The sequence below is a fragment of the Xiphophorus couchianus genome, chromosome 17 (genome assembly GCF_001444195.1).
Source record: "Xiphophorus couchianus chromosome 17, X_couchianus-1.0, whole genome shotgun sequence".
Classification (NCBI taxonomy): Eukaryota; Metazoa; Chordata; class Actinopteri; order Cyprinodontiformes; family Poeciliidae; genus Xiphophorus; species Xiphophorus couchianus.
The window spans coordinates 11,446,591-11,467,378 of NC_040244.1; the positions used below are offsets into that span (position 1 = coordinate 11,446,591).

The 20,788-nt window shown below is 38.0% G+C and overlaps 1 protein-coding gene across 1 annotated transcript in view; it reads left to right on the forward strand.

Moving 5' to 3' along the window:
- Positions 1 to 20,788, forward strand: part of grm8a (glutamate receptor, metabotropic 8a) — a 227,511-nt gene that overhangs the window by 175,038 nt on the left and 31,685 nt on the right. Inside the window, exons 4-6 of the mRNA XM_028044501.1 lie at positions 2,145 to 2,280; positions 2,826 to 2,980; positions 4,758 to 4,895. Coding sequence (XP_027900302.1) covers positions 2,145 to 2,280; positions 2,826 to 2,980; positions 4,758 to 4,895 — 429 coding nt within the window. The remainder of the gene's footprint in view (positions 1 to 2,144; positions 2,281 to 2,825; positions 2,981 to 4,757; positions 4,896 to 20,788) is intronic.

Consider the following 20,788-nt stretch of genomic DNA (forward strand, 5'->3'; position numbering starts at 1 on the left):
ATTTTTACGGTGCTCCTGCAGCGTAAGCAAAATATATGGCAGGTCTGGTTGCCTTGCATTGTGGTGGTAGCTTGGTTCTGTAAAATGCTGTCCAAACAAACTTGTTGACTGTCATATAACTGAGTTAAATGAATTAAAGGCATAAAGATTTAAGCAGCAAACTGGATGGGGTGAAACAGTTGCAATAGATTGGGAAGGAAAGAAAAGGATAACAGGAACCAGGAAAACCCAAGTCATAGCTGTAACCTTTCTGTAGCTTCTAAATCTGTTAGTATAGCGTACCAAACTACATTGTCTTCTCATTAAAAACAAAACAACCCAATTTAACTCAGTTCACATACATTCAATTAAAAATTATATGTCCGAGCAAGCATCCTGCAGCTTTGTCATCTGTTGGCACCTCGGTTATTGGCTAGATAAATGTCACACCAATCTTACTTCTGTTAGCTAGTTGTAAATGTGCAAAGAAGAAAAAAGAGTCATAGAGTTGACAAAGTACCTATGAGGGAGAATTTCGTCAAGCACAGGCCTGTGGAATAATAGAAGAAAAAAAAATAGGGGCTAACAAAATTATGACCTCCATATTTCAAAAGGTAAAATGTTTTGACCAACCAATAGGACTTGAGGCAACTTCATGGAAATAGTTGTCAGCCTCACAGGTTTAGAATTGATGGTCTTGGTTTAAAAGTGAATTCTCAAATCATTGTTGGATTCAAAATTACTTTCAGTGCTTTACTCTGTAAATGTTGCCTTAATGTATCATATCCCACTAACGCTCATTGCAAGAATTTGAAAAATAGACTTGAAGAAACATAAACTGTAGGTAGTGGGTCAGAATCCTCATAATTTATGGGAAAAACACAATAATAACGGGAGAAGCAATTTTTAGTTAAAAGCATGGTAATGGCGGCTCCATCAAATGAGGATATTTGTTGACAGAGACCAAGTCATGCCAGGACACATTTCAAGGTTTAAGGTGTTTTTAAGGAAAAAATGTAAAGCTATGTCAAAACCGTCTTTAGACATTCAAATCCCTGTTTTGCCTGAGTTAAACTTTTTATCGAGACAATCTACTTAGAAAATACAGAGATACTTTTTCATTCTGAGTTGAGCCTCATGTTGGGTTGGGCGTTTGGTGTTTATGGGAGGGGTTGGATGATGGGGCGTCTGTGTAGCTTTTGTCACTTTTGTAATTAGCCTTGAGAGGCTTTTAATTTGAGGCTAATGAGAATTTGTTTTAGCAGTCATGCACTCTGGTGTGTGTGCCTGCCTGGGTATCAATGTGACTGTATGTTGATTAAGGATTGCAATATAGTGAAAGCGACAGACTGTACAGATGTTCGATAAATGGGCTGGAACAGGCAGGGAGATATCAGTCACCCTCTCTTTCTACGCTCACTCACACAGGGAGGCAAGAAGACAAAAAAGGAACATGAAGACAAATGCATAAAGATGTGATTTTTTTTTTTTGTCTTCTGTGGAAAACAATTCCTTCTCTTTTATTTGATTGGAGCTAACAGTATAATTCAGCAAAGCCAATTACCAGTTTGAAGCTTTAACATATAAAGTCTGGATTAGTGTTGGACTGATGTGTGTGTGTGTGTGTATGGAGGCGTGTGTCTGAAACCAAGGCAAAAAAGGACAGGAAAATTAGCAGGCTAACAAATTAATGCTGCGCATTGTGAATAAAATAATTACACTGAGCAAAATGTAAATGAGCTGATTACCAGTTTGGCCTTGGCAAAGATTTTTTCCAAATGCATTTGCTCCAAGGAGGACAGGAATCACGATGTGGTTTAATGTATGTTTCACCTTTACTGACGATTGTTTCCTGTCCCCCATATGCAAAGAGTGGCTTAAATGTATTTGTTTTAAGCTGATTTTTGTGAGCCTCCGCTAGTTTTCTCTTATACACTCAGCATTGAACTCCTTCTGTCAGTACTGTGACACCTTCCCACCTAGAATTCATTGCCTTTTCTGCTTTCTGCATCTCCTGCCATTCTAACCGCCCACTGTTGTGCGCCTCATCAGACGTCGACAGTGAGGGCATTCAATCCAGACAGGATTGACCGACGAGTATGGAACGAAGAGTAGAATCTGGTGATTGTAAAGTGAAAAGTGAATTTTGTGTTTTTCTGTCCTAGGTGGTGTGTGTATTGCCCAGTCTTTAAAGATCCCGAGGGAGCCAAGAGTGGGGGAGTTTGATAAGATCATCAGGCGACTAATGGAGACTTCCAATGCCAGGGCCATCATCATGTTTGCCAATGAAGATGACATACGGTTTGTACTTCACAATTTTATCCTTACACCTTTTACAAAGCCCTTAATTACAGGGTTTTGGAAAAGTATTCATTCCACATTTGACAATAAGTGCATACTGTCTATGAAGGTGTCATAGGTTTGTTGGAGAACATTAGTGAACAAGCTGCATCATGAAGACCAAGGAACACTCTAGGCAAATCAAGGATAAGGTTTCTGAGACATTATTTTCAAAATTCCCCAAGTTTTGAACTTTTGTTTTTCTTTTTGCAAATCTGGTTTTGTTTTTTGTTTTTTTGGAAAAGTGGCCAAAATGAAATGTCACAAGCCACGCAAGACAAACACTTCGAATTCAGACACAGGACAACTGTTGCATCAATCAAAATAGAAGGAACAAGGACTTTCACATGACTGCGATTGTGTTAGGTTGACGTTTTTAATCTTGCCATGTCACATTTATTAAGTAGGGAGACAATTGTCTTCTTTCAATTAAACTGCATAACACTATCAGCAGTGTTAGAACTGAAGTACATGCCATAATTTTAATTGTCATCTTCTTTTAATAGGCGAGTTCTTGATGCTGCTAAAAGAAGCAACCAGACTGGTCACTTCTTGTGGGTTGGGTCAGACAGCTGGGGGTCCAAGAGCTCTCCCGTGACTGGCCAAGAGATGGTTGCCGAGGGAGCCATCACTATCCTACCCAAACGAGTGTCTGTGGATGGTAAGAGTTTAATTTGAACTTGTCAAGTTCTGAAAAATCAGAAAAGGTGGATTGGTACAATGTCATACATTTGGCCTTAACTGGTTCTGGTTGAAAGTCCCTGGAGGGTCAAATTGTAACAAAAGCCTTAGAAGAGATTTGGTAACTTAAATAATCAAAGACTTTTCTTAAATATGTTGGCCTTTGATATATTAATGAATAGCTCAACTTAAAAAATTAAGCTGGGTAATAAATAATAAAGGACGAACTGTTGTCGTTTTGGAGATAAGTGTAACAAAGGATGAAATAGTTAATCACAAACATTTAAAATATTTAAGAAAAATGCCAATAAATAGCAATATAACCAAAAATCCAGCTATGGATGCTGTGCAAAGCTTTAAATATTTGCTTTTTGCAGCATGAAGTCAAAATGTCGGTAAAGCAGCAGATTTAATCCCACTTTTTCTTCATGTGTTTGCTATTAATATTATCTAATGTTCTTTCCAACTTTTAAAAATGTGAATATGCAAGTTTTAAAAGATGAAGTAACATATTTAAAGGTTACTTCATCTATCATCTGGCCTTGAAACAGGGAAAATGGTTGGTGTGGCTTTCTTCAAGTGTAAAACAAGAGTATTTGCTTTGACCCAAGCACTTCATTAAGGAATTACAGCAGCCGATAAAATATTGGGTTGTAACTTGTATGAGAAGCCTATAGGAGAAAAGTGTGATTTTATTAATCATTGATGTTTTAACATTTATAAGTATGGTGCATTGGAGACTAGACTACAGAAATGTAATTTTTTTTTTTATATGCATCGTTTTTATTGAAATGGTTCACAAAAATGTTTTGGAGGAAAACACAATAAGAAATAAAAAACATAAAAAGCATTCATCAGGTGGAAAAAAACCCTACTCTTTCTTAAAGAAGACACGAAAAGTTTGTTAGCGTGTGACGATTTTTTTTTTCCCCCTTCACGGTTTTTGACAGAAGGGACGCTTATGTTACCGTTTTTGAGCACATCTGCTATCACAGTAGGAGGTGGGTGATCCCACATGACATGTGCTTCCCGTCGAGTTGCACATGGAGTAAACCCACTGTTCCCAGCAGTCTGTCTATCTGTACAGCTGAACAGGTACGCACAGAATCCACATCTGTGACAGTAGATGAGATCAATCGAGGCAGCGCTTGTCAGCTTATACACCGAGTCACACATGGCACAGGGTGTCTCAGTCAATTTGATAGTTTCTCACTGTGCATTGGATGTTGTGACATGTACCGTTGCAGTTTAACCTCGGTATGTGGTGTTGGATGATCGGCTTAAATTGCCTTATTCGTTTCAGCCTCCATGTGAACAATATTCTGTTTTTTAAAGTGATCTGGTCATCCTGTCCTACCATAAGCCATCTGCTTTTTCCATTCATATGTGTTAGGAAAGCTTTTACGATTTTTCATCTTCTGTTTTATTAAACTGGGCAAGTAGGCAAACTTTTGTGAAAGTGCCAAGGAAGAAGGAGATGTTTGTTCTCCTTGCTCTCAGAGATACTCATCACCAAAATCGCATTATAAATCACATAGCGGCTACTAATTGTTTATATTTTTTCATGTCAAAATGTGTTTTTCTGCTGGGAATACTTTTAGCATTTCTGGTAAGCTCAGTACAAGTTCTGAGCCCCATCACATGCTCATTTAAAGACCCCTCATGCCCCCCTTTTTTCGTCAGTGATGATGATTCAGTCTCCGCTCCTCAAATCCTGTGTACTTCTTTAACTTTTGGCCTCTCTGTCTTCCGTGCAGCATTTGACCGGTATTTCCGCAGCCGATCTCTGTCCAACAATAGAAGAAATGTTTGGTTTGCTGAGTTCTGGGAGGAAAACTTCGACTGCAGGCTCGGGATGCACGGCAAACGGACCGGTGCGCTGAAGAAGTGCACAGGTAAGACACAGCTCTTGTGTTTTTGCTATTGTGTGATTTTATTTTAGAGGAAATTCACCAAGAGAGTATTAGAAAAAAATTCAGGTACACAGCAATTCACATTTTGAGTGAAATGGATTATTATTATTTTTTTAAGGTTAATGAGTAATCATTTTAAATTATTTAGGTTTTAATATAACTAAATCATAAATCATAATAATTTTTCCATAACTGAGCAGACCTACTCTGGCATAATTCATGGATGTCTTCAGTGTCATTGATACAAACAGCACCGATGATTCAAGCTTTTAAAATCAACACAGGCTGCTTCATCCTTTACACTTTATGAAAATAGGTTAATATCGTCCAATACTTAAAGGATTTTCCTGAATGAGTCCCTTTCTATTGTACATTGATGGTTTTGAGAGCCTGAACAAAATGCAACATCTACTGAATGTATCAAGAAAAGGAAATAACTTTTTATCTGTGTTGGAATCTCCTGCTGTTATGAGTTTGCACTGTTTGTGTGAAACACGTTTGAGCCTTTAAGCTTTATTGCCGTTTCACCAAACCAAAGAACTGAGCCAGGAGCGGATGCAGCGACACACTGGGACATGACCAGTTGGTGTGATCTCTGCACTTTCGTTTCTGGTCGATTGGACCTGCATGTTCTTAAGTGTGACACACTGCATACTCCCTGACTGATGCCTGCCATTAATTCACATAATTAGGTTTGTAAGGTCTGCAACTCCCATTGACCGCCTACTGCTTCCTCCGTGGCATCTGTGCACGTCGGCTTGTACGTGTCCAGGGTCCTTTAATCATGTGCTAGAGTTCATTAATTCCAAGTACTTTCAGCAGCCACCTCACTGGCGTTCTGACATAGATGATGGGAACATGCTGAAATGAAAATTAGAAATGAAAACTAGATGTTGCTTTTCTGTAATAGACGGGCGATGTGAAAGATGTTTTCCTCAAAACAATGGAAAAGGCAGAAGGATTATACATTAACAAGAGATGTTATGACATAAAAAAGCATAGATTAGAAAAGTGGAAAAACTAATGAATTTTGACAAAATTGTTAAGGGAAATCAGATCTTTCTTCACATTATGTTTTAATACCATATATCAAACGTTTTACACAAGAAGTGTGAGAGTCCTATAAAATTGAAATTGCAATGCTGTATCATATCTAGTGCATGTGGTGGTGCCCCTAAAACAATTACAACTTTGTCCCTCGCCTACATCTTAAAACAAGTTCAGCAGTCTATCTATGGAGTTTGGTTACACAGTGAAAGAGGATTCTACTTTAAAAAGAAATAAAAATGTGTTGGTGAATGAGTGAAGCTTAAAGCAAATTGTACTTAAAGTATCAAAAGTGAAAATTTTAAACCTTTGAGGATGTTTAAAGAAAATTCGCCATCTTTAGTATTTCCATAATAATTTGTTAATAGTTTTGCACATTACAAATAATAAATGGTGGGTTCTGCAAGGAAGGTGTCTGAAAGTGGGACAACTCAACAAGAGTCACTATTAGATATGTCCCAATTAGATTACTATTAGGTCACTATTAGATATGTCCCAATTAGATTACTATTGGGTCACTATTAGATATGTCCCAATTAGATTACTATTGGGTCACTATTCGATATGTCCAAACAGGGTTTTGTCCCAGATGCAGTCAGAGCCCTTTTTTGATGTGTCCTGTTCTGACATTTATAGCATATCACATGAAAAAGCTTAGTGTTACTAGTGTAAAGGGTCTTTTACTCCTAAAACAATGGATTTTGAGATACTGCCCCCGTTACATAATCAGTTTTATTATATGAACTAGACCGTGTGGTTGCACAGTGGAAAAGAGAAAGGAAATAGACACTGAACAACACTTTGTGAGGAAGAAAAGGGTAATGGTGTGTGTGCATGTATTGAATATGTTACCTGGTAATTCATAAGAGTTGGAAGAAGGGAAGAATGAGGGTCACAGCTACCGTTGGCACATCTATTGAACAGCATATACCTGACAGAGAGGGGAACCCAAGGCAAAGGAGCAGCGAGCGTGCAGGAAAAGACACAAGGCATCCAGCAGCAAGACTGGCCTGCAGTGAGAACCAATCACCCAATAGGCAGCCACAAAGCTCACTGCAGAAATCCGGGATCAGATGAAGTCAGGGCCCCGTGCAGTCCAAACCGGCAAGATAGCCCAGGGGAATTAGAAAATCCTCGGGACCCACAATCAGCTCAACACCACCCTTGAGGAAGATGGGCCATCATCCAGTAACCCACCAACAGCAAGGACAGAGGTCTCAGTTGTACAAACCCACACACAACCCCAACAGAGCCCCCAAGGTCATTCCCAAAACACCGCCCCCTTGCCAAAATAGTACAGAGACAGAGCCAGGGGCCACCATGGGGAGTCCTGCCTGCTGACAGTGGAATCCCTCCTCTATCCCCCACCACAGGCCAGCCCCAGGTGGGGAGCCATCGTCTCAGCTGGGAACAGACCGCGGCAGCTCAACCAGTCATGTGTAGTGACAGTCCTTCAGAGGACTGTCACTGTACTGTCTCACATGTGACACTTGTGCTTATCAAGAAGCAGACCAGCGTAAGATGGGTCTTCAAACACTTCTCTACTAAAAGTCATAAACAGGAGGGCAGTGCCGCACAGATAGTCACCAGGTAGATCTTCTCTACAGTTTGGATACCAGTTGTTAGTGTGTACTGTACAATATAATATCACTACACAAACATAAAACCTTTTCCAAAGATGCTTCTGACAGGACACATACAGCAACAATATTCTCAAAAGTCTCATCTTAATCCTGTTGAGAATGATTTTATGAGGAGAAGTTGGCTGAAGTGCTAAATTACCACCATCATGTTTACTCAATTTTTTTTTTTAAATCAACTTATTGATAATTCAGCTCAAAGCATATTTAAATGTGACTCTATTCAATTGTGTGCAGGCAAAACTTTAAAAAAACAATGTTCTCTAAAATCTTTGTGCTTTACTTTGGACGTCATAAAATTCAATTAACATTGTTTCATTTAAGGAGAGAGCAAAGAGCAGGTCACAAGGCATTAAACACCAAGAATATGCAGAAGCCAATAGTTTTTCTTTTGAATTAAAAAAAGTGTATTTAATAAGGAAATTTTGAAAGCCATGCATAAAAATTTTTTATTTTTTATTTTATTTTTTTTAACCTTCAGTGCAAAATGAGCTCCTACAGCTTGCTGGAGCTGTGGCAGAGAAACAAATTACCAGTGGACCAACAACAGATATCAGGGCTTGTGTTAAGTCAGTGTCTTAAATACCAATTCTTTAAAAATACTGAGATATGGAGCCCGAGTTGATGCTAAGAAGCAGGTCAGGGCATGTCTATTTAAAATCGTCTAGAAATGAAAGAAAACTGATCCCCCACTGAACTAGTTAAAAGAAGCTGAGTGGAAGCACAGGTTGTTTTGGCTTTTAATTTCTTTGGTAGCTTCTCCAAGTGACTCAGATCTGAGACATAAATTTGAATGATTCCTCAGAGTGCATTACCAAGCCTTTCAGCTTGCATCACTTCACTTTCTCCCAGTCAGCGAAAAACATGCACACGTGCTAAAATAATAATAATTTTAAAAAAATTAAAATTAAAAAGGAAATCCCAGGCTCTCAGACTCTCGAGACACAGCTGATGAGCACATCAGCTCGGTCCACTCAGATGCTCAAGCAAAAATGCTGTGATACTGAAAGAATGAGGTCTGGTAAAATAAAAATATAAAATAAAATAAAAAAAATAGATGCCAGGGTGAGAAGCTGTCTATGGCAGACAGCAGATCACAGATAAGCCCACATACTCAGACACACTTGTATCCCCAGCGCCTGCAGATAAAAATCCTGAGCGAGGGCACAAGCTACGGTATGTGTTGATTACCCCTACCACCATGCTTATTTTTTTTTTTTTTTGTAGACTCGGGTGTCTGTGTTCTCTTGGCAAGTTCATTCTTTTAAACTTTTTTTTTTTATGTATGTATGTACAATGATTTCTGGTCAGAGAGCTGTTGGACCACACTTGTGTTTGTTAGTATACCTGCTCCTAATTGGAGCAAAGAGACAGAAGAGCAGAACATGTCTAAATATAACTGGAGTGGTTTTAGTCAAATCTCTGAGGGTTGTGTGCGTCCACTGAATCCATGTCCTTACACATTTCTACATGCCGATATTGTGCCTGCCCTTTTGTTTCTAAAGTTCAATGATCACGGTTTGCACAATGAACCCACTCCTCTTTTTCCAAACCTTCCCAGTACGCTGATTTAAACTGATCTTTTTAAAAATAACCACAGGTTCTTGCCTCAGCCTGCTCTCACCTGGACAGCAACACATGATGTTATGCATACTAACAGAGGGAGAGAAAACTAGCGTTAAAACACATTAACATGCTCGCTTAGTGCATGCCTTTTTTTTTTTTTTTTTCACCGGTGGATTCAGTGCAACAGAGAGCAACAACATCCAGTGTGACAGGAGATGCAAGCCTCCGGTAAACACAAAAACGAAACAAAGTGTTCTGTGAAGAGGAAACAAGGTTGGTACGATACTGCCAGTTGTCTCTTTGTCTGTGTGGGTTGCGACATGTTGCTCTCTGGGGAATGAGTGATGTCTATATTTTGTCTCTCTTTTTTTTTTTTTTTTTTACTACTTTGGTCTGCATATGCATCGCTTCTTCTCTGGCATCGAAATAAGTCGACCTTCAGAGTTCTTGGTTTTTAAAGGAGAATTTTAGTGAACTCTTGAGAACATAAAAAAAAACTCATAACAAGCGATGTATTTGATTTCACAAGAATAATTTATCTTCTACTAAAAATTAGCTTCTTTTTTTTACTAGAGATTCGATTGAGTGGTAGTCAACCAAAAAAAAAAAAAAATCTGGTTTCTTGGAGTTTAACTCAATGCATTATTTTGACAAAACAAGTAAATGAGATCTTGAGCTTAAGCTTACATCTTGCAGTAATGATGGTTAACTCTTCAAGTCTGCTGTTTATGGAGCTTTCTGAAAAGCCATTTGCAAAGCAATTTGTAATGATGTATATTTCATGAAGCTGTGTATGGTAGTTTGCAGTAGCCGGCCTCAGTTATTATGAATGAGGCAGGTTTTGCATGGTGGAGTTGATGGGTCCAGTAACAGCTAGAGATGTCATATGCAATTAAACAGAATGACAAGGAAAACAATTTAAAATGTGACCAAGTGTATTTTTTTATGATTTGGAACAAGTCTTCCCATTCCCCTCCGACCCCAGATGTCAAGATATTTTTGCCCACCCAACTGGCTGTGTGTCTGGATATTTTCTCTTTCCAGCCATTCTCAGTAAACCTGACAGAGATGGAAATATGTAAGCCTCTTAGTAGTTCAGCAATTTCTAAAATAGTCAAACCAGCCTGTCTTGTGCTTTTAAATCCTGTTTTTTTTGTTTTGTTTTTGGGGTTTTTTTCTATTTTGCGCTGTATATCAACTCATTGGTAAAAAGTCCAGGTAAAATACTGCACTTTTTAACAGTTTTGTTAGTCCTTAAGTAATTTCTGCTCAATTTCCATTCTTTTCTTTACCTGACATGTAGTCTCCGGGTGTTCTGCATTTTTGTCAATCACCTTCCATGTGACATGCAGACATATTTTGTGAATGTCCACTGATTGGCCAGTAGGTGTCAGCATATGGAGTGATTAAGTAGCTTAGATGCATGAACACGACTGCCCACTGATTACTATGCATAAAAAAATTTTTTAAGATAATTTCTGGTGTGAGACTAGGGACTCAGGGATTTTCAAGTTTTTGGATTCACTTTACTTTTTTAAAATTATTTATTATGAGATTATTATTTTTTTTTTTTTAGATACCAGCAGAAGTTAATGGTGTAGCTTTACTCTCTCTTTGGCAAACAGGGAGTCTTGGGAAATGCTTGTCTGCAGACACCCACACACACTCACTGGGAGCTTTATATTTCCCCCGTTTACCATCAATAATTAATACTTTGGAGAGAGTTATTAATGGTGAATTTATCTTCTAAAAGCTACTAAGCGATAGTTTGATGTTCTTGTCTTTTGAGCACATCCGCACATTTCTTACTCAGCGAAAAATGGCACTTCTAAGGTTTCTCTCTGCGATAGAAACTAGATGTTTTTGTAGACAACAAGAGGGCAGTTTGCAAAGAGACACACATTAGCACAGTTTCGTGCAGTGAAAAAGTAAAAGTTGAGGAGCTGAAGTGCCATTTACCTGCAGAGAAATGATCCTTTTTTCCATTTTGTTGTGGAGGACATGGTTATCTAACCGCTTCCTGTGATGCCCTCTGTGGTGGTTGATTTATGGGATGCAGTTGTGCAGTACAGAGCGTGACTGTGGCATCCACCGATATTCCTCTTTAGATGTAGTAGGGATGTGAAACTACTTGTTGCCATTACAGGCAATTCTGTCGAGTTGGAGGCATCTGTCTGGAAACACAGACATAAACACATAGCAGAATATAGTTATTTTAGGATATTTGTTTTATCCATTCTTGGATTAAGTCAGAAACAGGAATCACACTCGTAAAAAAAGTTGCAAATCCAGCCGTTTTAAATGTATTTTGCAACAAAATCAGTGATGCACTATTAGATGCTTCTAAGAATTGTTTTAATATTAATGTATATAAGAAAGTAACTGATGTTTTTCTGTCATTTTTTTATGTTTCTTAGTTAAATCATGGTGTCAACTGGAGAATATTTAATTGTGCTGTATATTGTGGTGCTTAGAAATGTAAAATGACTGAAACTGTGAGAAACCAGGCTGGACAAGTTAATAAGACATCAGACGAGAAACAGGCAATTATTTGTTTCCAAGGGGCCACATGAGCAACTGTGGCTATGTTAAAGGTCAGATTATTAACTCATCTAGTTTTTGTTTTGTTTTTCAAGTATACAGCTCTGGAAAAATTAAGCTATCACAGAAATATTACTTTAAACTCCAAAGTAATCACACCTCATTCTACTGACATTTCCATTCCACAATAATCTGAACCCAACGGCAATGGGAAGGATTTGTGGCGAACTTCTCTACATAAAAGAAAGCTATTAATACCACTTAGTGGTTTTTTTTCCTTCCCACTTATTAATTTCTGAAGTTGGGGGAATAAATCCAGAAAGAATGTTTCTTTTTAGCTGGAAAAAAAGGTGGTGCAAGTTTGTGTCTCACAGAAGTCTATTAATATAGATTTAGATAATGATGTAGATTGAGATTTTGACAGTTTAGTTGTTTTATTTCGTGGTTCTTTACATCTGAGAAGATTTTGATTTTACGATCTTCAGGAATAACCCCTACCTCTCCAAGCAGAGACCTCTAAGCTCTGCTACAGGTTGTATATCAGTCCTTTGAAAGACAAATATGTTAAGCCTTTTGCAAAAGCTTTTAGATTTGATCTTGTTGATTTACACATTTCAAGGGAAACATATTACAAATGGCTTAACGTTTTTGGCTAACAGTAGAGATTTCACTTCTGGGATCGCTCCACTGCATATTTGCAGTCATAGAAAAGAGCAGAGGATGCTCTGCAGATCCTGTTTAAGTCCTATTTAAATCTCCTCTCAGTAATCAGTACAGGCTCCCCTAAAGATTTGACAAGTTCTGTGGCAATTAAAGTAAATAATGCTAAAGAGTAAGATAAAACTTCAGGACGAAAGATGGCCACTCCACTCCTGAAGACACCTTCCCTGCCATAAATCATGGAGATGAAAATGGATACATTTATTCCCACTCTTTAAGAGGTAAAAAAGATTCATGTGTTGCGTGTAAAATATGTTTTAATAGGAAGTTTTTGTGCATATTTTCTGTTTCAGAACTCAGGTAGGAGAAGTGTTAGAATATATTAGCACATTCTCCATAAACATATGCAAATGCGTATATTTTATTGCATAAGGCAATATGGAACAATTCTGGTCCCTTGATGTGGCAAAAGATGACTCCCGCAGTCCAATCAGCTCCTGAGGTTTTCTACCAACCTTGCTTTCATGATTTATGTCTTCATTTCTTGTTCCTTATTTCATTTACATTCCCCCCATTCGTCCCTAGTTTTTGTTTTTTTGTACCTGAATCCAATTTTCATCCCGTCCTCTCCCACTTACCTTTGTCATCTGCTTTTTCTCTGTACCATCTCTCCTCATTCCATCTCCCTCCCCTGATTGGGTTTAAGCTGTACAGGAATGTGTTTGCTCAAGAGTGGTGGGATAAAAGACATGCTAACGTAAAGAAAAAAAGTCCACCAGTAGAAAGAGGAATGGACTGGTAGAACTAGATGAGAAAAGTTCAATACGCCGCCGTATAATTCGAGAGCAAATCTAAATTGTGTCAAGGCCGTGATTCAGCAGAATGTGAATAATGACTACTGAATTATTTATATTTGCTGAGTTTACTATCAGGATTAATATATATCAGTAATATTTTAGCAATGTAATATATTGTATGTTAGCCACATATGTCAATGTCATCATATTATTCATGAAAAGTGGTGTTATGCTGAAAATCGATCTTTATGAAGCAGGCAAGTTTCTGGCTGCTGTCTCTTAGCAAGCTGGATCGCTGCGGTAACCCCAAAATGGAAAACTCAATAAGATTTCAGAAAACATGACAACAATAGCAAACTCGTGATATTTTAATCCTTTTCCTGGATTAGTAAACTCCAACGTTCAAATCAGAGTAAATGCAGGTGCATCTCAACAATTTGACATTTCATTTAAAAGTTCATTTTAATAATAAAGTTCAAGGGAGGAAAACCTCTATGCAATGTAGATTTGTTGCACTGGCACAATGTAGTGTATATTACTAAAAAAGTATCACTAGTCCATTTTTAATAAGCAAACTCTGAAATTTGAAATATCTCCATGGTCACAGGTGTATGAAATCCAACACCTCGTAAAACCAGTTTAAACCACAGCAGGTTTGTCAAACTCCAGTCCTCGAGGGCCGCTGTCCTGCAGTTTTTAGATGTGCCACAGGTACAAAACACTGGATTGAAATGGCTTAATTACCTCCTCCTTGTGTAGATCAGTTCTCCAAAGCCTTAGTGACCTAATTATTCTATTCAGGTGTGGTGCAGCAGAGGCACATCTAAAAGTTGCAGGACTGAGGCCCTCGAGGACTGGAGTTTGAGACCCCTGAACCAGAGGGATTTGGTGGATCCTCCTTAATTAAAGGCTCATCTTAATGGGCCACCTAGTGGTGAAAATAAAAACTGTAACTGATTATTAATGTAACACTTTCAGTCAAAATTAAGGATTTGGCGTTCTCATCTTTCTTTTTTTTAATGCATTGCCTCAAGGTGAATAATTCAGACACTATATTAATATTAAAAATAAATGCTACTCGGGCTAAATACTTGCACCAATCACGGGGCAGAGATCCATTTAATTACAATTGCACAACCTCCAGCTCTCACAATTCACACAGACTTGAGTGGTGCAACACTGTATCGACATAGCCCCTGGTAACTTCAATGCTTTCTTGTCAAATTAACTTCAGCCTCTCTCTTATGCTCATTTCCCATTCTCCTTTATTGACTGTTTGTTTCTGTCTTGGCAGATTTGCCTTAGAACTAGCTCTGAGCCAAAGGAGGAATGGGAATAAAATAATGTGAGGGCTTGTATGAGGTAAAGGCAGAATTTAAAAGAAAAAAACCCAGCAAAAGTCTCCTTAAGAAAACTTTAGCAAATGGAAGAAGACTGATAACATTTCAGCTAAATGCGAATAATAAAACCCAATTGAATTTGAGTGTTTCAAGGTCGTACTCAAATATTTCAGATCGTCAAATAGATTTGATATTTCCGCGAGGTTTTCTTTACATCTGAGTGACATAGCAGGCAAAGAAAAAAAAATGAAAGAGGAAAAAAGTCTCCACTTATTTTTAGATGATGTGTAGAAGATGGCTGAATATACATCCCAAATTGAGGCTTAATTAAGGAGCTTGTTTAAATCATTAGTCTGTCATCTTTGGGACCATGAATCATTACGTGTGAAATATGTTTCAGGCGCTGGTCCATGAAGCCATCAATCAAAGCACTTAGCCATTGAGCAGCCTTACATTAGTCTTACCTCACTGCCTTAATGCATTGGTTTATTTTTGTCTTAAATACAGCACCGGCTTTGCTTACAAGTTAGTAAGGCATGTTATTTGTTTCTTTTTCATTGGTTTTGCTGGCATCAAGCTGATAGTGGAACCTTCTGTTAAATGAGCCAGAAGGAATGAGCCAAGTTCTGCAGGTGTGCAAGTGTTGCTTATATGCATCAGTGGAGCCAGATTAAAGATGCAGGCTTTGGAAAGGAAAGAGATTGGGATTTTGATTAATTTTCTATAAAACAGCATGTTTAATCCTGACTGTTAAAATAAGTCATTCTTATTCATTTACAGGGCTGCATTTGGAGACGACGCATTTAGGGTTGGCTAACATATTCTAAGAAGCTTTAGGACTAAAGCTTCCAAAACAGTGAATGCGAAATCAAGAATGAATAAATCGACGACATAAAACACCATCTCTGTAGTGTGAAAGGAAAAGAAAAGAAGGGTGGAAAAAATTTTGACACATTACAACCCAAGCATTCAGTTCTTATAGTAAAATTATGCCTCAGGATTACATGAGAGGTGGATATTTTTAAAGGCAAAATGCTTAAAAGAAAAACAGGAGAATTGTGAAATAAAAGGTAGCAAAGAAATAAATCTGAAACCAAGTATCCTCTTTTTATTATTCAAGGCAGAATAAGCAATGCAGATGTTTGATGAGATTAGAAAAGAAGGATGTGAGTGAGTGACAAATGTTATGATTAACTGATTGGTTTTTCCATGTGACAACCATTTTGGCAGTTATTTACTGTAGAGAGTTTGTCAGGTAGTCTTAAAGGGGTTGTTTGCTGGTGAACATTGCCTTTAACATTAAGGAATAATAATTACTGTTTGCTATGAACCATCGTAAGGTTATCACCGTCACATAACCTTCAGTAAAAAAAAAAGTAAGTAAAAGAAAGTAAAATGTTCATCACATCACAGATTACAGGTTTAGCAGAAAACAAAGAAAAACTGCAGGATACTTTGTGTGTCTTTGTGTAGAGTCTCAAAACACAACATTTTTACTCAGGCTTAAACAAATAGCTTGTGACTTTGTAATTAATACAGCATGTGAGTGTGTGCATGAATGGTTTGGGGTTCTGTGGACTTGATAAAGTACAAGCTATTTACCATTACTTTTATGGTTAAATACGCTTCCCTTTTATGTACTTACTTGTCACAACTTTTTGTAGCTTGAAGATCAGTTCTTTTTCTTGGCAGTACAGAAGCCCATCTTCTGCTATGTACTTGGTACTCGTAGTGCTATGAGGAGAAACGCGCCGTATATTTCTACTTCTTCATCTGAAGGATTCTAACTTAATTATGAGTTGACAGAGTTGCAGAAAGTTCAGAGGCATTGGTTGATCTCATAAATGTCATAAATTCTAATTTGCCCTTGAACAGCATTAAACAAAAACAACTTCACCAGCAGGTTCAACTTTACCGGGAACCGCCTCCATAACGTAGATTCAAAAAGGTGTCAACGACTTTGACCGCTGTTCATGCAACTACAGCAGATTTGCCAGCAGCATGTCCATGATGCTAATATTTCTGCTTACTGCGGCGCCTACTCCAGTAAAATGAACTCATTATCATGTTTGAGACATTTTGAGCTTTTAGACATTGTGCATTATGCTCCTGGAAGTACCTATTAGAAGATTGTAGTGCTGTGAATAAAGAAGGAATGAACGTGATCAGCAACAATAATACTCAGATTTACTCAGGTACTCAGGTGTGGGATTTAAATGACGCTCAATTTGGTAAGGGCCCCAAAAGATGCTAAGAAAACATCCTGCACATCTTAACACAATCACCTTCTTGGATAGTTGATAAAAAAAAGCGCAACAAAATCATTTTTTAATATTGCTGGCCAAAATGTGACCCAGATGTTTGAATGTTGCAGCGGATAGCAAGTCTTTGGGGACCAGGGAAAGTTACTGTCCAATTTTTTTGAGCCCATTTCCATTCATGAAGCTACTGCTCACTTGATTTTTTGTTTTTCAGCCTTGAGAGATGATTCTGCATGATTCTCCCGGTAGACTGACAGTTCTTGACAGTCTACAACTTGTGTAGACACCAGAACCAGTGTGATCTAAATCTGCTTTCATTCCCATTCCAATCCTTTGTTTGAATCCCAACAAGTCTTCAAGGTTACTTCTTTAACCTTAGATTTCTTGCATTTTTACATGGACAGTAGTTGTTGCTACTTCTATTTTAAAGAAAAAAGACCAGCAGTGTCAGTTTTATCCAAGTCAACATCAGGCTACTTCAGTCAAAATTTGCTTGTTCATTTCCACCTTTTTTTCGCTTTTACCTCCAGTCATTTTGATGCTATCAGAGAGTTGTGGACCTTGCACCTCTGCACCAGCGCTGAAGTGCTGATTTAAAAGATTCAAGTGAATTGTTGTGCATTTTGAGAGCCCCTTTGAAGAGCTGCTTCAAAAGACGGTGTAAAAATCTTTTTGAAGATTTCGAAAATTATGCGAAAATATCCATTTGAAGTCCTCTGCTTTCACGCTACTATTGTATATATTTACTGTAGTTGTCAAGACGGATGGAGAATTACCTCAATTTTAAAGAAAATTTTCTTCTAGAAATAATGTTTCATAGCAAAGTTTCTCCATGCCTGTGGCTGTTCTCCAGAATCCATAATGGGTTTGTACAAATCTCAAAATGAATCGCAGCGCCCAGCCTCCCTTCCGTTGCAACAAGAACAAATAATCCACCACGAAGTGTCTAAAATGTCTCCCAGGCAGATATGGAGATGATTGCCTCCTCACGCAGCGTCTGGTTCGCACAACTTTTATGAGACATGAAAGCTACTTTTCATCTCTACTTCTGCCTCTTGGAGTTCTCCAACAGATTGTTTTTTTTTTCTTCTTCTTCTTTTTATTTAGAGAAAATCCTCTCTTACTTAGCAAGCAACCAGCCAAGCTGCCTGTGGTCTCTGATGTCATTAACAGAAAGCTGAAAGGCTGAATTTCATTTAGTAGCTGCTGGCTGAAAAAAAAAAAACAGATTAGAGTGTAACACATATAACAGAGTGCGTATAAATATTTGGTACATCTGTGCTTTTATCTTTACATTTATTTAGGTCTACGTCTTGATAAGATTTCTTAAAGGTTTCTCTTTGGGTTTTTTTTGCTTTACTTTGCACCTGCACACACCGAGTGCGCTTTGGCAAAACGAATGTGTGTAATCGATGCTCCCGCTGGGTGCTGACAATGCGCTGACAGATTGAACAAAAGCCGGATTGTAGCGAACTCCTCACGCTCACCCCAACACGAGCAGCCTTTGCTCCAGTTTCAGCACCTGACGCAACCTGGAGAAACGCAGACAGTAGTGTTTCCCCCCAGCTAGCACAGCTCATAGGAGTAACAGTCGTTTAGCTGTCTGGAAGTGGGATTGCATTTTCTTGCGATACGCTGATTAATGATGCATCATGTCATTTCACATCTCATAAGAACTGCAGAGAGAGATTCTCATTATTGCATGGCAGTTTGATCTATGGCTCGAAGTACAATACTTTGTTCTGATACTCGTCTGAGTGGGAATATGCACATAATCCGAACAGAAACGAGAGAAAGTGTATGTCAGAAAGAAGGAAAAAAAAAAGATGCCTCCAGCTTTACAAAGAAGGCGGTGTATATAATGAGGTCACAAATTTGATTAGAAACAAACAGTGGATTCATCAACCTGTAGCAGACATTCCTTCTACAGTTTACAGCTGATGACTGGAAGTATCTTCTGCTGAACTGGTTCCAGCCGCTGACACTTAATTTTAACTACATCCCACAGTTTTTATTTAGTGATAATGTAACTGCTACGGGTTTGTCGTGTTCTGGTGTATTTTTTACGGATGATCTAAAAAAAATATTAGCACTTGATGCTAATTTGGGTTTGAAATGGACTACTTGCCTATACCAGGTCCCATACTATGATTGACTTGAGTTTATTTTCAAGAAATTATTCCTTTTTATCAAAAATACTTTAAAACACATTCCATGGTAAGCATTTATTCTCCATCTTTCTGTACTGACCGCTGTACATATATCATTAGGAAGGGCTAATCTAGCTTGTATACTAGGTTTTCATATGGAATATGATTTGAATTCATCAGTGTTATAATGAGTTGTATAGAAAAAATGTGTGCTAATCAATATCCTGCCTCTTTATTTGTGGTGTATTAGCTTAATTAGATGGGTAATTGTGGCAGAACAGTAGACAGAGAGAACCGTAGTCTTTGGTTTGACACAGAAAATTCATTTCATCCTGATCCAAACTGCATAATTGACTAATGAAACAAGCATCATAGGTGCTTTGCTTTCATTTTACGGTGGACCAGAGCGGCAGCATTGCACTGCATGACAATTGGGTAATTTTAGTTGTCTCAACTCCTTAAATACATGAAACACCCGTCTGGTTTGCTGAGAGCTGTGCAGTAGATTCTACACGTACGAAAAATTGCTGATACGAGTGCTTGTGACCATACACCTGCAAATGTTTTTACGCATATGCCGATTTGTGATAAAGACCGACGAGAAGAGGACAAATAAATTGAAGACACTCTTCTAGTAACCTAGAAGAATTTCCTGGATGTGGCCAGTTCTTTTTTTTTTCTTAGCTGTCCAATAGGATGACATATATATATCTGTCAAGCTGTCAGAGAGAAGCCCTGTTATTACTTAAACTGATGAGAAGGTAGACATGAGTAGCAGCTTTGCTGGTTTCCTCAGGGCAGGAAAGGAGTCAAGAGAGTTTACTGCTTCCTATCTATTTCATGCTTAGTAGGGAAGAAATTTGACAGTCGTTTGGCCTGTTGGAAACATCAGAATATTTTACACTGAACAGAATAGTGCAAGGCACATTAAGGTTTAAAGTCAAGGCAACAAAATGTGTCATGATACGAAAAATTACATTTTAAAAAAAAAAAGGTTCTGGATTAGTTCTCAGCCTAATTCTTGTAACTTACAAGAATTTCTGAAGCGCTTTCAGTATTACTCTGAAACAATTCATAGCCATCCTGAGCAGTTCTCATCTGTGTTCTTTAACAATTTTTGTGAGCTTTTATGTTACTGTTCCAGTTATTTTATGTATAAATTCCAGTTATTGTCTTCTTATTCTGCTATTTTCTTGACTAATACCTTAGTCCAGTCTGATTTTTTTGTTTCTTTGTAAAATGGTTGTAGACTTGACCCTCAGGTAAAGTATGCAAATCAGAAAATCTACCCAGCAAAGAGCTAAACTTCACTTCAGGTTCATCAGAATATTCAATATTCTGTTGGATACGAGAACTCAAGAAGACTGAATGCTTACATTAAATAGACTTGGTTTGATTTGTTTCTCTATTTTTTTTTCTTGAATTGCAAAAATGTCACATTGATAATTGAAATGTTTAGAAATTGCTTTGCCTTCCTTTTTTACAGCACACAATCAGGCGTTTTGACAAGGATGTTTACACTTTCAATTGCAATTTCATCTTCATTTTATTTTTAAGCATAAAGCCTAGTGGATCAACTTAGACAATGCCCATCATATACACTGTCTGAAAGCAACAGTTTCAGTCGGTATTGTCCATTTGAAAGTGCTTGACAGGCTGAAAGAGTTTGGCGCGACTGGCTTCTAGAGTGCAAACAAGCATGTGGAACATAGTGCTACTGAGGAAAAATTGTTTTCTCTGCCCTGCTGTGCAGAATCAAATGCAGAACACAGAAGAAGAAGAAAAAAACAAAAAGACAAAAGCTCTGTGAGAGATGTTACACCTGACAAAGAGCTGCAGTTTGTCCTGCATGCTCCTACGCACACATTACAAT